This window comes from Chaetodon trifascialis, chromosome 4 (assembly GCF_039877785.1).
Source record: "Chaetodon trifascialis isolate fChaTrf1 chromosome 4, fChaTrf1.hap1, whole genome shotgun sequence".
NCBI classification, from domain to species: domain Eukaryota; kingdom Metazoa; phylum Chordata; class Actinopteri; order Chaetodontiformes; family Chaetodontidae; genus Chaetodon; species Chaetodon trifascialis.
This window is the reverse complement of record NC_092059.1, coordinates 20,214,336-20,230,288: the sequence shown is the minus strand read 5'-3', so window position 1 is coordinate 20,230,288 and position 15,953 is coordinate 20,214,336. Positions and strand designations below refer to the sequence as shown.

At 41.8% G+C, this 15,953-nt stretch overlaps 1 protein-coding gene across 24 annotated transcripts in view; it reads right to left on the bottom strand.

Annotated features, from left to right (window-relative positions):
* dock7 (dedicator of cytokinesis 7) overlaps positions 1 to 15,953 on the bottom strand; it is a 46,837-nt gene that overhangs the window by 9,472 nt on the left and 21,412 nt on the right. For 3 of the 24 annotated variants that reach the window (XM_070960058.1, XM_070960049.1, XM_070960052.1), the window contains exons 17-36: positions 14,915 to 15,053; positions 14,480 to 14,581; positions 14,041 to 14,127; positions 13,000 to 13,231; positions 12,020 to 12,184; positions 11,781 to 11,801; positions 11,225 to 11,394; positions 10,147 to 10,239; positions 8,423 to 8,512; positions 7,020 to 7,115; positions 6,734 to 6,874; positions 6,320 to 6,433; positions 5,780 to 5,947; positions 5,439 to 5,578; positions 4,893 to 5,062; positions 3,886 to 4,067; positions 3,557 to 3,739; positions 2,883 to 3,042; positions 2,440 to 2,536; positions 1,698 to 1,715 (exon numbers count right to left, since the gene is read on the bottom strand). In XM_070960058.1, coding sequence (XP_070816159.1) covers positions 1,698 to 1,715; positions 2,440 to 2,536; positions 2,883 to 3,042; positions 3,557 to 3,739; positions 3,886 to 4,067; positions 4,893 to 5,062; positions 5,439 to 5,578; positions 5,780 to 5,947; positions 6,320 to 6,433; positions 6,734 to 6,874; positions 7,020 to 7,115; positions 8,423 to 8,512; positions 10,147 to 10,239; positions 11,225 to 11,394; positions 11,781 to 11,801; positions 12,020 to 12,184; positions 13,000 to 13,231; positions 14,041 to 14,127; positions 14,480 to 14,581; positions 14,915 to 15,053 — 2,568 coding nt within the window. The remainder of the gene's footprint in view (positions 1 to 1,697; positions 1,716 to 2,439; positions 2,537 to 2,882; positions 3,043 to 3,556; positions 3,740 to 3,885; positions 4,068 to 4,892; positions 5,063 to 5,438; positions 5,579 to 5,779; positions 5,948 to 6,319; positions 6,434 to 6,733; positions 6,875 to 7,019; positions 7,116 to 8,422; positions 8,513 to 10,146; positions 10,240 to 11,224; positions 11,395 to 11,780; positions 11,802 to 12,019; positions 12,185 to 12,999; positions 13,232 to 14,040; positions 14,128 to 14,479; positions 14,582 to 14,914; positions 15,054 to 15,953) is intronic. The other 21 variants (XM_070960053.1, XM_070960056.1, XM_070960059.1 and 18 more) reach the window with 17 other exon arrangements.

Here is a 15,953-nt window from a genome sequence, read left to right as displayed (position 1 = left end):
TGGAATTACAACAGGAGTGGCTTTTAGTTGTAATGCATCTATTCTTCATTTTTTGTAAAGGACTTACAAAGAATCTAAGAAAAACAAGAACTAATTGCTTCATTAGTATTGCTTTTGCTGCAGCAGCAACCAGTACAATATACAAGTCAGAACCCGAAAAACAAGAAGCACACTGGTTAAGAAGCAAAACAGACCCACTGCAACCACTACCAACCCTGGGACAAACATTGTTACCAGGACACAGAGGCTGATGGGAAGGGGGATTCAAGGGTCAGAACCAGGATCAGGGGTTCTCTGTTGGTGCATTCATGTGCATGTATGAGCTTAGCAAGTTAAAACTGATAAGAAATGAATCAAAAAATGGTTGCGTCAGGGAAGCTGATGAAGCTCGGTGACAATGGCCCCATCTCTTGCAATCTTGGCAGTGCCTGACTCTGCCAAACTCCTGGCTAATCCAAAAATGAGCAACGAGATGGAGCATGGGTGGAGTGGGCCGAATGAAGCCTGGTTGCAAAAAGCTAGCGGCTATGCAACTTTAAAACCTTGATGGAACTGACAATAAGTGAGCTATATAAAAATTCATTCTCAGTACAGTTATCATGAACAAGGCCATTAGCTTTATCATTTTTTATTCCAAGCTGTAAACATGTTTATTTCTGTAGCTGGGCAAGTTAGCCGTTTTAATATGGGGGTCTATGGGGATTGACTTGCTTTTAGAGCCACTCTCAAGCAGGCATTTGAGGAACTGCAGTTTTTTTACACTTTCATGTTGGCTTCATTTTTCAGGCCCGGAGGTTGTCACGGGCTAGAATAATTAACGTGGGTGACCAGAAACAAAATTTACTGACATATTGTGACTTGTTCAAGCCCAAGTTGATCTAAAGGAAATCTAATACAAACTACCATATTTCCTCAAACAAAAGCCAGAAGCCAAATAAAAGCTGGGTCTTAAATAATGGCTGAGGGTAGGGTAAATACAAACAAATAAATAGCAGTCCAAAATATAGGCCAGGAGAAAAAACAAGGGTGGATAAATTCCCAGTGGCTGTTATTTTATGTACGTGGCAACAAAGAATGATGTTTCCATGGCTTTAATTTAATATACTCAGCAATATAGCAAGGCTATTCAAGTATTACTGTCCTATTTCAATCACTGCAGTTGTAATGTATGTGGGTTATTGTCGCCAAACTGTATTTTGTACTAATGTTTGAGTGTCACAGGAACTGTCATGGAACAGTGCAAGTCACAGAATTTTTCATGACACGGTACAAATGTACTATACATATATTTCACAATAAAAGTCTAGATAAAAAAGGAAGACATACTTTCTTCTAAAATGCTGGAGAGATTTCAATTTCAAAGGGACACAGGGAGTCTTGGGTTTATGTAACAGCATAATGCAGTAACAAACCTAACAGGACAACCGGGGGCAGATCAGAAAACAAGGAGGCCCTGTACTAAAATATGACCAAATACACTTGTCAAACAGGGAATTAGAAATAAAGGTCTATCTCGAATAAAGACCTGGTACCCTCTGCAGTTGGGGCAAAGAAAGGCTCCAGCCATTATTTGAGGAAATCAGGTAATAAATGAATTTTGTGTCCACTAACTGCTCACAAGCATGTGAATACACCATAAATGAGGAACTAAAGCGGGGGGAGCGAGGAGCACACAGCAAATGTGGACCATACAATACCTGACTGATCTGTGAGTCCTACATACACACACAGAGCAACGTGAGAGAACAAATGGAAATTAACAGAAAACAAAGGCTGGAGCTGAATTCACAAAAGAACACAGAAACATGAAACTTCAAACGGAAAAAAAAAAGAAGAAGCATAGCATAGTATCTTCTGCTGTGGTGGCATAAGATACAGAGCAGCAACTTTTTTTAAAGAGTGCATGCAAACAGATTTCTGTAGTTGCTGGGCAAACATGGCAATTTTAACATGTTACTATCATATTTAAATGAGTCTGATTCTGTTCCTATGTAAATCCACCATTACATATGGACAATAACGATGATCGCTGAGTAGACTTTGGAGAGTTTGTGATGGTTTACATTTATGATTAGATGGACTACAGCAGTGATATCCTAGGAGCACTAAAGGATGATCGTTATCAAACTTTTATTTCACTCGCAAACACAGCATAATGTATTAGTTTATTCTTTTAAATCATTGATTTTACTTGTAAAAATAGAGAAGGAGCCCGCATAGAGCTTTAAAGTGGGGGTGTGCGTCTTTCATACACATTTATGGGTTGTGTTTTACACATCCTTTAAATGATCTGTGAATGTGTTCCTTCATAGAACAAAGAAACACAGAACACTGTTCAGTGAATAATCAGCTTGGGGTGTCTTGAGAGGGTCTTTTAGGTCTTTTCTGTGACATAAAGTAAGAATTAGGAAAGTGGGTAAAGTGTTATAAAGTGCATACTTGTCCATCTTTTCGCTGTTTTGTCTCCAGTGGGTCATGTCCTTCCTCCATCGAAGGTTCTCCTGACTGCCAAAAGCACTACCAGATGGACTCCGCTCTAAATGGTGGAGAAAAGGATTATTTACCTCTTTTATTGGCAGAGAAAGAACAGTGTGTACACAGTAAAAAGTGCCAAATTTGGTCTAATGACTGCAGCTGTGTCTACAGTATTCAAAAGGTACAGTTGTAAGTGTGTTGTGTGTGTCGTTTATAAAGCAGGATATAGTAATTTGTTGTGGTCTGTATTTCACTGTTTGTCTCAGGCGGATAATCTTTCTTGCATTGCAAGCATTTCTTGTTACAGCCTTACTTTGCATTTGTTAAAGTGTGGTTCTACTTGCACCTGTGTGTGCTCCCTAGATATGCAGTTGTGTAAGTGCATGTGCCAAAAAGTGTGCCTCCACCTAGCTGTCCCCGGCTGCGTCGCACCATCTCCTGTCTGGCCCCGATGCTGCCCAGTATGGCCTCCTCCAGCTTGGCCTTCATGTCTTTGGACTTCTTAAAGGTCAGGCTGTTCATTCTTTCAAACGCCTTCTTCCCCTGCATGGTGAACACAACATGGGCCTTGTATCCATGAGGCAAGAAAACGGTGAATGGATGGACAGAGAACATAGCGGGGAAGTTAATAGCAGCACAGCACTCAGCAAGCAAAGCAGGTTAGTCATATAAAAGCAAGTGAATAGTATAGCAGAAACAGCTGGAAATACACAGAAAGGAATAGATGATTATAGCAGAGAAGGCAGCAAGTTGTCTGCTGTTATTTTTTCAGCACTTTCAGCAGCAATAGCATATTAACTGCAGAGAAGCTCAAGTTTTGTAAGGAATGATAGTGCAGACCTTATCACCCACAGAAGATTTAGAGAATTGAGAAAATTGAGAATTGAGAAATTGAAAATTGAATTGAGAAATATTACAATGAGCCAAGAGATTCCTGATTTGTGGGACATAAATGTAGAGGAAGATACGGTGAAGAGGCTGGTACACTTGTTACCAATGATGCCCCATCCCACTGTGTGCCTGTGACAATGATACAGTGATCAATGATCAGTCTGACTTATATATTCACTGTTGATGTTACCTTGTACTCAAAGCAGGAGACGCAGAGGTAGAGGAGATCCAGCAGGCGGTTGAGCTGGGACACCGAAAGGTCTGTGAACCACTTCTGTAACACCAGCTCGTCAGCGTTCTTCAGCACCCAAAGTAGACAGATGAGCAGACTGCGACTTGACTCGGCCGAGAAGCTGCCGTGCTGACGACTCGCCTGGAGAGATGGACCAGGAGGAGTGAACAGAGAGGAAAAAAACACAGAGAGACGAAAGGATTACAAAAGAGGTATGATAAGAAGTCTGGTGTTTAACATTTTGTATCCATTTTACATAAATGCCAATTCCTGAAACAGGAACTTACCTGCGAGTTGAGCAAGAAGCTGCTTGGTCGGGACATTGGGGAGGCGGTGGAGGTGCCTGCTATAGCCATGGCGACAGTCTGGCTGATTAGGCTGTTACCCTCTGCCTCTGCTTCTTCTCCGCTGCTGCCCATCGCTGCCCCCTGGGGACCACCTGGCCGACCCCACTGGTTATGGGACTCTACTGGCACAAAAAAGGACAGAAAAGATGAGACAATACAAGAAAAGTAACATTACATTTATATTAAATATAAACCTAACTGGGATGCTGTGAATGGGCTATGGTTTAATTTTCATGAGCTTAACTGAGTCTGGAAGTACTGCTAATATTTAAATGTTAGTAAATGCTCATATAAATACAAGCTCAAGGTCCAGGGAGGGCTTCACTACAGGGTAGGAGGTTATGAACTGGGGTTAGAGATCAGCTGGTCCATTATGTAAGCAGGTCAAATCCTTTGCATGTCAAATGACAACCTCTTGAGCTCCAAAGGATACACTATTGTAGGTCACAATGTAACATTAGGTTATTTGGGATTTTGCCACAATATATTGCAATGTGCCTCATTCTGCAGGGAAAAAAAAGTTTGCCAAATTACTGATGTGTGCCATAATGCTTCATGCCTCATTCTCAACTGTTTCAATCAAAGGAAATCTTCAAAGAGTGCTTCTGACTGGAGAGTGGAAAGAGAACATTTGGATATGACCAGTGATGCACCAATTAATCGGCCATGATTACTGACCAGCCAATCAGAGTCAGATATATCCAATTCTGTGCCAGTCAAATTTACATGCAAAGAAAGAAACAAATAAAAATATTTTATTTGTGTTATTTACCACATTTATGTACACCCTTTTCATTTCAGATCAGTATGAGAGTCACTGAACACTGAAACCGATGCACCTCCAGTTATGACAACAGGTACATTGGACAGTTTGAGTCAATGAAGATAGCATAGCAGTAAGTTCAACGAGATACTTAAACTACGGTATGTTCAAATTAGCACCTAACCTGTGAAATCATGGAGTTGTGGTAGTGTTTCCATGACGATGCCAATGAGAGGCAGGTAGAGCATGGCGACTCGGGCCTTGACCTCAGGATCAGCGTAGCGTGGGTCGGAGTCATGGCTGGACAGGAGGTTATGAACGACACTCACCACTTTCTTATGCAGGCCAAACATCCTGCAGTGCAAAGTAGAAAGAAGGACAAACAAGAAAAGCAAAACAAAAGGAAGAGATACAGTAATTCATTTAAACAATGAAAAGCACAATGGGCGAGAGAACAAGGGAACCTATTCACAGTAAGGCAATGCTGCATAACCATAACTCATTCCCATGCTTGTACAGGCTTATCTCTCAACACATACACAGGCTCTAACCTCACAATATCACTTTCCTTTCTCTACAATAATGACAGCCATCCATAAAGATGACATTGTAAGGACCTTCCATTGTCAGTTTTTAATGCCTGAAACCCAACCATCATCTTGATCCTCTCTCAGACATGAAGACTTTCCTGACAAAATGTGTAGAAAGTGTGCATCCAAAGCATGCTAACCCCTCATTTTCTGGATCCAGTATCACAGACAGTTCAGATAGCACCAGTCCAGCCAGATAGTGCTGCTCTCTGAAGGGGACCGACAGCTCAAACATGTTGGCTATCTTTTGGTCCTGGACATGTGTGGAGAACCCAGAGCTCTGTGGAAGGCAGGAGAGAACACAGAACACCGAAGCAAGTAAAACATTAATACTTTAATTGATTACTTTGTCTGTGAATAAAACAAACAAGTCTTATTTGTTTCAAGTTGCTAAGTTTTGTTAGTGTAAGACTATATTCACAGGGTGGACGTCTATTGGTATGCAGGCATTTTCATTTCCCTTCACCACCTTTCATCTGACCTGTGAAGTTGCTGAAGACACAGAGGGGGAGGGCGAGGCAGGCGGGGTGAGCAGACTGCAGGGCAGGTTGAGGGTGACGTAGTGCTCGTGGCTGCAAACGATTCTCAAGAAATCAAGCCTCAAAGACTCCAGGGTTGGGTTCTGGAGAGCATAAAGCTTTGTGGACACCTGGACAGAGAAAACACAGGAGTATGTGCTGTCAAAATAATATCAAACCTGAAATGCTTTATTTATACATCTTAAATTGATCGCAAGACCTAGCATGAAAGGTAAGCTTCACAGCACCATGCATCTGGCAGTAGCTTCCAATGAATATCCACAACAAAAGAGGACCTTAATTTGTGCTGGGAGTCATACAAATTCATTTGCATACTTCTCATAGTTCTATCTGATTGTAGGTGAATGTCACTCAGAGTTCCAGGTCTGCTTTCTCTTCATCCACTAATTCAGCTAAAATTGTATTGTCCTTTATCATGACCAAAAACACAGTAACATGTACAGGAAATGGAACATATCGGTGAATCTCAATGAGGCTGTTACCTGTTTCCAGTATGCTCTGATTAGAGTGAAGACAAAGCCGCGGTCCATGACTGACAGCAAATCGTTGAGAAAGAAGGCCAGACTTGTGTTTAGTCTCTCCACCAACTCTAGGTCCTGATTGGATGAGATATACACGTCATAAAAAGTGTGTAGTTTGAGGATGACTTCTTTATTATCTGGGACAACCTTGGGGCCTCAGAAGTATCGTGCCACATCATGAGAGCCAAAAGCACGAACGGAGCGTAAAGAAAATTACAGTATCTGTTTTAATATAACTTTGAAATTCATTTGAAACTCATTTGCACAAATCATATATTCCCTGACTTTCATTCTAAGTCGCCATGATAGTCCACAATTTGCATGCCTATTGGGAGCCTGTGATATCATGGAACACTTCACCAGGCCAGTACTTACCTTCTGGAAGCGAGACACAATGTCGCCAGCGATGGTGCTAACCAGGGCTGTAATGTCATCCATGAAGCGTTCTGGGAAACGATTCTTCCTGGGTGACTCTAAGCGGTCAGTGAAGTACAGGTGGTGGATAATGCTTTTCACCTGCGGCCAAAACAAAAGATATTGTCACAGAAAAAGCACTTCACTGTGATGCCTGCTAACAACTACAGCCTACTGTCTCTACAACTAAAGAGACATTTCCATCAAAGTCAAAGCTGTATTTAGGTGTAAAAATATTGTTTCCTACCATGAGTTCAAAGAAAAACCAGGCCTGCTGTAGAGCGCCCTCCCTGACGCTTCCACTGCTCACCACCCACTGGAGGGCCAACTCCTCGTGGAAGAGCTGAGCAGAGCAGGAAAGCAGAAAACAGAGACAAAAGAAGAGGAGGGGGAGCGATAGAAAGAGGGAGGCAATAAAGCCAGACAGAGAGAATGTGAGGCACCACCAGAAGTTTGGCTGTCCATCTTCAACTAAAAGATACCTATGTCTACATGGTTTGAGCAGATTATTCGGTGAATATACTGTTAACTGGATAACAAACTGTATTACTAAACAGGGGATATGACATGAAATTTTCTTTAAGAACAATACAGTCCAGTAGAGCTCCTGTGCCCAAAACACTGAAAATTAACTTGATTAAAGACAAAGTTTAACGGGAAAATGTTACATGTTACAGCTACCAACTCCAAACAGGCTAAACAAATACTTTAAAAGTTGCCAAAAAAGAACTAATTCAAAGATGTGTGCAACAATTTTTAGCTTTGAGAAATGATGAGAAATGCACTCATGTCATCATGCAAATGACAGCATTTCATAATGTAACTAGTGATAACAGTATAAACAGCTGAAAAGATTTTAGTTTATTCTTCTTGTCTACACATCAATAACTTGCATTTATGTAGGCGCATGTTTTTTATATATAACCAACATCCAACACAGGCTGGCTAACACACTGACTCTTATTTGAGTCTGGCAAGTCCTCCTTAAAACTTTTCAATGTAATATAATTATTAGAAATGAACAATACACATTTTGTTAATCTCTTCCAGAATTTGTGTGTGAAATATAGTTTCTACTTCTTCTAAGTAGTCAGTATTGATGACTGAGTACTACTCAAACAAACAACCAAGCAAAAAACATCTGCTGGCGAAGACTGAATTGAGGTTGGAAGCTCTGGGGAAAAGTAAGTAAATAGAACTTGTGTTAAGAGTTTCTGGGGAAACTACTTCTTCAATATTAGGAAACTTAACAGCAGATTGTACCCTGATAGCTACCAAACTGTCCACGTGTTTGCATTTCTGGTACGATATCTCTTGTACGGTCATAATAAGCTGATTGGAAGACAAACTGTGTCGTACTTTCTTAAATGAAACCCAAACACACATGCACTGCAAGGAGACTTCCCAGACTAAGTTAGCCAGAGAGCATTAGCCAGAACACAACCAACATTCAAGTCACACATAAAAAAAAACTCCTCGACACATTCAGAACAAGAGGCAGATCGGTGACATTCAGCATTCAACAAGACTCCACAACCACCAAATACGACATCAATCAATCCAGAGGCACACATCCACAGACAAGACAGGTGAGGAGGCGAGTAAAGAGGTGGGCGGGGTTGGCTCCTCCCCCAGTGCAAGTGGCTCTACCTTTTTTGTGGGCAACCGTCCTGTTAAAGTTTGCAAGAAACTGGCGCTCTCAGTGTGCGAAGACATGCGATTGCCACAGCGCTCCATGGCCTATGGGTGGGATGAATGGAACGGTGACAACAAGGTTAGTGGAGGAGCAACGGAAGTGTGGGGTTGCACCTTTTTCCTCAGCGCACAGGGAAAATGTGTTCGCTGGGTCGCACACACCCACATGCACGCCATGTGATCTCTTGCACACACTTGTCACAAATGAAGACACGACACAATTAGACACAGGACAGGGCCGCAGCACTTCTGAGTGTTGCACCCGTAATCTAAGACAGTCAGATACATGAGCAGCCTTAAAGGTGGGATGCAAAATGGCTGCAAAAAGGGCTGTGAGATCAAGTGGAGGCGTTGTAATGGTTTGTCTTTTCCTTGATGTTACAGCCACCGCTTAATGTTGTGCCATTCTGCATCCCTCCAGGTGAATGCAATATTTGAGAGATATAAAGTAGCATATGGTAAAAACCATCCTACAGTTATAAAGGTATCATAATGATCTCTGATTAAATGCTAATAATGTACACGCTGTCAATGTTGCATAGATGGAGAATTAATTTGATCTTGATATTCATAATATCGAATGTGTTATAAATTAGTGTTAAAAACAGGCTTTTGTCATGACAACTAAAAATGACAGAGGACATAACATAGCATGAAGGTGGAAAGTGAAGCTGGCAAAGATGTCACACATGGAGACAGACACACACTCGCACTCACAGGTATACCATGCTCCAGTGACAAAGTGAATGCTATGCGAGGTTGGGAGAAAGTCATGCAGGGATACCAGCTAGCTAGCTAGCTGAGAGTGGAAATGGTGAGATTAATGCAGAGAGAGTGAATGGCTGTGTTAGAGGCAGAAAGGAGAAAGGGGAAAGAAAATGAATGAAAAATCTACTCCTCTCATAAAGATGATTTCTAACACTACTCTTTTTCTCTACTGCTCCAACTATCCTCTGGGAAATAAACACAAAAAGGTCATAGTGTGTCTTGGTTTTCAGTTTAGCCATAACTGACCACTGTAAACCAAAAACAGCAGGCGAGCTTAACAGGAAGAAAGGAAGGCCAACAATGTTCAATAAATTGCTTCCATGAATCACTCTGGTAAACTGGCACTGAAATTTAGGACTATGTGTCTTCATGCAAGTACTGAGAAAAAGGGAGGTGTTAGATGTGATAAGTGAAGGGGGATAATACCTGAGACTCTAGCATGAGAGATACAGGGTCATGGAGGCGGCTGTGACTCCCATGTACAGGATCATGGGAGGGTTGTGATTTAAAGTTTACCAGAATACTGTCATATTCTGAAGTTTTGGTCTTTTATGCATGTCTTTGTGTGTCACTAGTCATGCTGCATATGCCTTAGAAATCTCTCTAGTTTGGAGAAACTTAGGTGGTTGGCAACCATAGTAATGTGACTTAAAACCTCCAGAAGTAGCTTCACCATAGGCTGAATTATAAATGAAAGATGTTGTTAAGGCAACAGGACATAAAAAATGTAAACCTTAAAGTACTCATCTGGAAGGATATGGATTGCCCCAGCTCTCCCCTTTCTTTCTGTAACTGTAAAAGTACACCAATAAACCAAAACTCCTAAATATCCCAGTATCCCTTCAAGGTGAATAGGGTGAGGTTGTTTTTGCAGTGAGGCAAAGTGGAGGATGGGGCATTCATAAAACCACCTGTATGGTTTCTGGAGCGGACCCAGGGCTGGATCCCCAGGGGGCACTCTTACAGCCCATGGTGTGCACCCACGAGTTGGAGCGGTCTAAGCCCTAGGCGTGCCAAGGTCAAAGGACACAAGGCAGACAGGAAGCAAGGGAATGAGCGAGCAGCACGGGGGAAGGAGGAGGGAAGGAATAATGACAGGTTAAAGAGGTTCAGAGGTCAGGATTGCTGAAAGATGCCAAAGGACCAAAAAAGGTTAGCTGTCAGTAAATTAAAAATCCAAATCATCACCACAGAGGAGCAAAGCACATAGGTTCTCTCTCTCTCCCTCTCTCTCTCTCTCGTTTTAAAAAATAACTTCCCCTCCCTCAGAGACAAGAGAAGAAAGGTTTAGTTCAGTATTAGCAGCAAGGGGAACGTTCATCAAACAAGGGGCTGCATTCAATCACTGTTGGGCTCATTTTGGGTGAAATAAAAAAAATGCTCTAAGTGGGAAATCACAAATTGTGCAAGACAAAATACATGACCACATGTAAATTAAAATGAAATCAAGAGAAACAAAGAAAACCAGAAGAGACTGACAAGACTAAACAATTCTTAATGTCTTCAAATGATGTATGGCTGTTAAAACAATGGCCTGCTGTATCTTCTTGGCAGCATCTGCTCTCTGCTGTGAGCGGAAACTAAATGTCTCTCGTGCCTTTCACGACCTGCACACACTGCATTGTGTGTGTGTGTGTGTGTGTGTGTGTGTGTGTGTGTGTGTGTGTGTGTGTGTCAGGTTGCTGTTGCAGCGGTTAGAGAGATAAGATGTCCAAGTTTGTGTTTACGCAACGGCTATTCAGTTTACATGTTGATAAAATAGTCCCCTGGCTCTGTGTGCACATGGAAGGCCTCTGCCTTGATGTGGGTTAAGAACTATGGATTCATGAGCATGCCTAAAATACATCACAAACCAGTGAGAGTTGCTTGACTATAGTAAATATTTAACTCTGATATCTGTATATGTCTTTTATGCCTTGACAGAAAATCTGCTCAACAAAAAAAGTTATGGGCTCATGTATAATAAAAGACATTGTTTGATGACCTTACCTTGCTGCCAATGATGGAGCGGACCTCATCGTCAGGAGAGGTAGGCGTACCGGAAATGTCAGGGTTACTGTTGCTAAGGCTACGGGAGCGGTTGAGGTTGAGGCTGGCCGGTCGAACAGCTGAGCGAGCCATGGTGGCATAGTGAACAGAACCTCCCAACCCTCCCGGGCCTGGGACAACACACACAGGAAGCAAAATGGGACAACTGGGATGTGAGATTTTATTGTAGGTTGCACGTCAACTCTGCTCCCAATGTTAACTTAAGATTGCGCTTGCGCTGCCTCTTATCAAAAAGCCAATGTAACACAGCACAACAGCATGTGGTGAACACACAGCTAAGTAGATTGTTGTATTTATTCAAAAATGATTAGCGACCAATGAGTCTTGGCAGTGGATGGTTAATTAGCTGATGCAGGACAGTTGCTGGAAATCATGTTGCACACGTCAAATGCTTGACCAAAATGGAATATTACACAAAGAAAGAAATGTGATTATTATATTAGAGGAAAGAACAATTGCACAAAGAATAAGATGTACAGTGGTTAGCCATATCTACCTGTCGAGGATGAGTTGGGGTCTTTGTTGGGCAGGCAGAAGACAAAATAGATGTGGGAGGAAAAAGGCAAAAGATAAAAAAGAAATAGGAGAAGAAAAATTATGGCAGGTAGGTTTGATAATAGACACCCAGTGAAGGTGAGTTGGGGATTGGATGAGGTTAACTTAAAGGAGAAAACAGAAAAACAGACATAGAATAAAGAAAATATGAGGCAGTTAACTGTACTGACAGTAACATACCTGGAGAGGGTGAGTTGGGGTCAGTGCTGGGCAAACGGAAGACGTAGTGGATGTAAGAGGACAGCAGGCCATTCCGCCCGTGCATGTCCTGGCTGGTGTCCAGATATTTATGAAGCCGGTTCACTATGGCTGCCATGACCTCAAAGGACGCCTGGCCCAGATTGACTGAAACACACACACACACACACACACACACACACACACACACACACACACACACACACACACACACACACACACACACACACACACACACACACACACACACACACACACACACACACACACACACACACACAGAAGCAAAGTAAGGTACAAATACACAAAAAGATGACTGACACAAAATAACACATCCAAAAACATGAACACACATGATCAGACATGTCTGTGATGAAAAAATTTGGACCTTTCTATGTCTTCCAAATACTGCCCATACAAATGCTTTGGGAATTATGATGCTTCAGGTGGCCGTCTCAGAGACTGTGAATGGTCATTTCTATGTCCTGAATGCTGAGTTTACATCAGGTAAATGTTTGTTTTAACCACAACTTTTGCATGTCTTAATTTTCCATGTGAACAACACTGTTTTAGACACAGCTTTATGTTTTTCTTAGAGAATCCTGAGCCAGTGTTACTGTGCAGGATGAAGTGGGCACAACAATGAACACATAAGCTGAACTATAAAATTGCAAACGTCAAAAACAGTAATCACACGTATACTGAATATTACACAGAATATATTGTTATATACAACAAAGATACAGCATCACATGATAGGATCGGAATAAATCTGAACTCTTTGATTATACTGACATATTCCATTTCAGTTAGTTTTGAGTGGATGCAGATGCAGTGGTGAAAAAACTTGCCGTGATCAAATTTAGGAATGAATTTAGATTATATTCATCATCCCTGTACATAAAAAACACTTCATATATCCAGACTGTGGCTCAATTGATAAGACTAATACAATATCATACCTATCTGCCCAGCAATGACTGGTGGCCGCACTACAAGTAACACCAACTTGTCGAGCAGAAGGTGAAGGAATCGAACCACTGGCTCCAGCTGGGAGGAGTTGAGCGCTGCAATGCTGGACTTCAGCTCGGCCTCCAGGTTGTTCTCCATGATGCGCATGTCTCCTATCCGGACTGGGAACATGTGCTCGTCCAGAGCGTGTACCAAGGCAAAGAATTTATCCAGGTACTGGTCCTGGAGAGGGAGAGGGGTGGGGGTGGGGGTGGGGGTGGGGGTGGGGGTGGGGGTGGGGGTGGGGGGCAAAGGAAAGGAGAGAGTGAGAAATTTGCTTGCAAAAAAATGCAAGACAATGCAGGAAAGAGTACATAGAACGACATGGATAGTCAAAGAACAGAAGAGAAGAGATGATAAAGATGGATGGAGAGAAAAAGACACCAAAACATACAAGTGTTAAAGGTAGAGTAAGGTGAAGAGGAAAAAGGGGGGAGTCAATAAACAAAAGAAAGCTTGGGTCTGTAAGTTGGCTCACCAAGTCCAAACCACAAAACGAACTTTACTACAAGAACATAGCAGAATCCAGCCAGTCTAATCTGTGCCAGGAGCAGTGATTTATGAGCACATTAGTCCCAGTTAGGCTCCTGGGGACCACAGTCAAGCCCTCCACACCCCAGCTGACACAGAGATGGAGTAGACCCCAGTAAATTACTGGCGAGGCGAGCTTCCCTCACTAATGAACTGGTGCTTGGAAGGAATTACTGCCTAAATGTGAAAGCACTGTGTGTTTGTTTCTCTTCACTCTAAGTGAAATTTAAGTAAAATGATGTTTATGAAAAGGATTCTATGGCAGCTGATGTTATACAATAAAACTGTTATTCTTCATTCCTGAGAAGCTGATTATTTTGCTATTATAAGGCTTTAATGCTCCAGCTGCGTTCTCCCTCTGCTCATATGTATACTGATGACTGAGCAAAGAGAGATGAAGAAGTTTAATCCCCAAATGCCTGAAATATTGTTAGTAAAACAACTGTATACAGTACTGTTACCTGTGTGTGGATGGTTGAAACAGTTACCACTTCCACATTAAATACTCCTCGATGGTTGTCAACCCACTTCATCCCTGGGAGAGGAACCTGAAATACAATAATGCCAGAGTTAATCACTGCCGCATTGGCAAAATGTACAAGCAGTTAAAGCACATGACTGATTCTGCTTGAATTTAGGAGGTTTAAAGGCTGTTCCATCAAAACAAAGAGGTTAGGAGTGCTGCCAATGTTCATTTTTTTAATACATATTACAAAGGTTACTCAGAGACTCCCTGACATTATGCTGCATAATATATTCCTCAAAAACACAGGTCAAAAATATCATGGTTGCCCTTTCAACTATGTCTTTACTGAATTCTTTATTATAACTTTTTGTATACATTGCATCATGTGTTCATACTTTAAACACATGTGCATTGTTAAGAAAAAGCTATCTTACATCTGGTGAAAGAACAGAGTAGGATTGTGGTGGTTTTTCCAGAGACACGGGCAGACAGAAGTGTCCTGTCCGCAGACGCCCATTTTGCAGCATGGGGATCCACTACAGAGAGAGCAAGAAAGAAACAGATCAAAAGAACATAAAGGGCAAAAAACACACAGAGGATAATATCATTCTTTATCTGGTACATATTCTTAATTCACCCCGGTCTCTTTAAAGCTTCAAAGGAACACATGTGCATTTGTCTAAAACTCTATGTGCTGTTTAATACATAAGGAGAGAGCGTGTGCCTGTGTGAAAGACAGAATGACCCAACTGTGTATAACACACGTGTGAATGAGTTCACCCCTCTGCCTGCTGGAACACTGTAATAATAAGAGTGCAAGTAACCACAGTAACATCCTATGTGGTCACTGCAGGTGTACTGCTACCTACCGTGTATCCCACAGGGGTCTCCAGTGGTGTGTTCTGCTTCTGCTGGCAGCTGACGTGGTAAAAGGTGAAGAGAATGTGGTGGTGGTCCGACAGGGAGGCGGGCAGCTTGATCTTGACCTCATCGTGAAAGTCAGGGGATCTGTTCGCAGCAATTAGTAACAGAAATGTAAAACTATTCGACAACAGTGTTAGAAGCTGCTTTATATTCAATAAACTAATAGATTAGGACAGACAGCCAGCCAAAATAGATTAGTTTCTGAACTACGCAGTCAGGTTAAGTCATGTGGTTCAGGCTGTCATCTCAAGGGCATTCCACTCAATCCTAACAGTTCTAATTATATCCACACTGACTATGGATCTTCCATTGCCTGAACACACCATATAACCAAACAAAGTCTCTCTTTCAATAAAGCTTCTGCTAAGCTACAAGGGTACAACTGCTTTTCTCGCCTGAATGCCTTCTCTTCTCTCATGGATTGTCATCCATGCACGTACAAATACATCAATCAGCTGAAATCACCAAATATTCTATTTCCAGCTGAGCCCATTTATATCTTGGGAATCTTTTGTCTCAGAGCAGACAGAGCAGGGGTTCATAGTTGAAGTCAAGTGATCTAAAAAGAAAGAATTTACATAACACATCATAATTCACTTCAGCTGAATTCTTTATAGTCCCCAAGGAGGAAACTGTCTGCCGGCCAATCAGCAAACCCACAAGGATCGCCTTAAGGCTCGAAATGACCAAAACTGCTTAAAAAGGTCACAGAAGGGCCCTCATTTCTCATGGGAACAAACATTTTGGTTATGAACTAAAGAAAAAATAATCCTCAAGGAGGAGCTGCATTAGAAGCAGCTTTTATCACAGTGGAAAAGATGATGGGTTGTTGGCTGATCATATTACACCAAAGCCAAAAGCAGATACAAGCACAATGTGGAAGAGTTTGAGCATTTCTTTTAAGAGTTATTATCTTTTCTTGTCAAAAGACAAATATTGTGTCATTTCTGAGTGAAATGCATTAATGGATTAAGTCCTGATGTA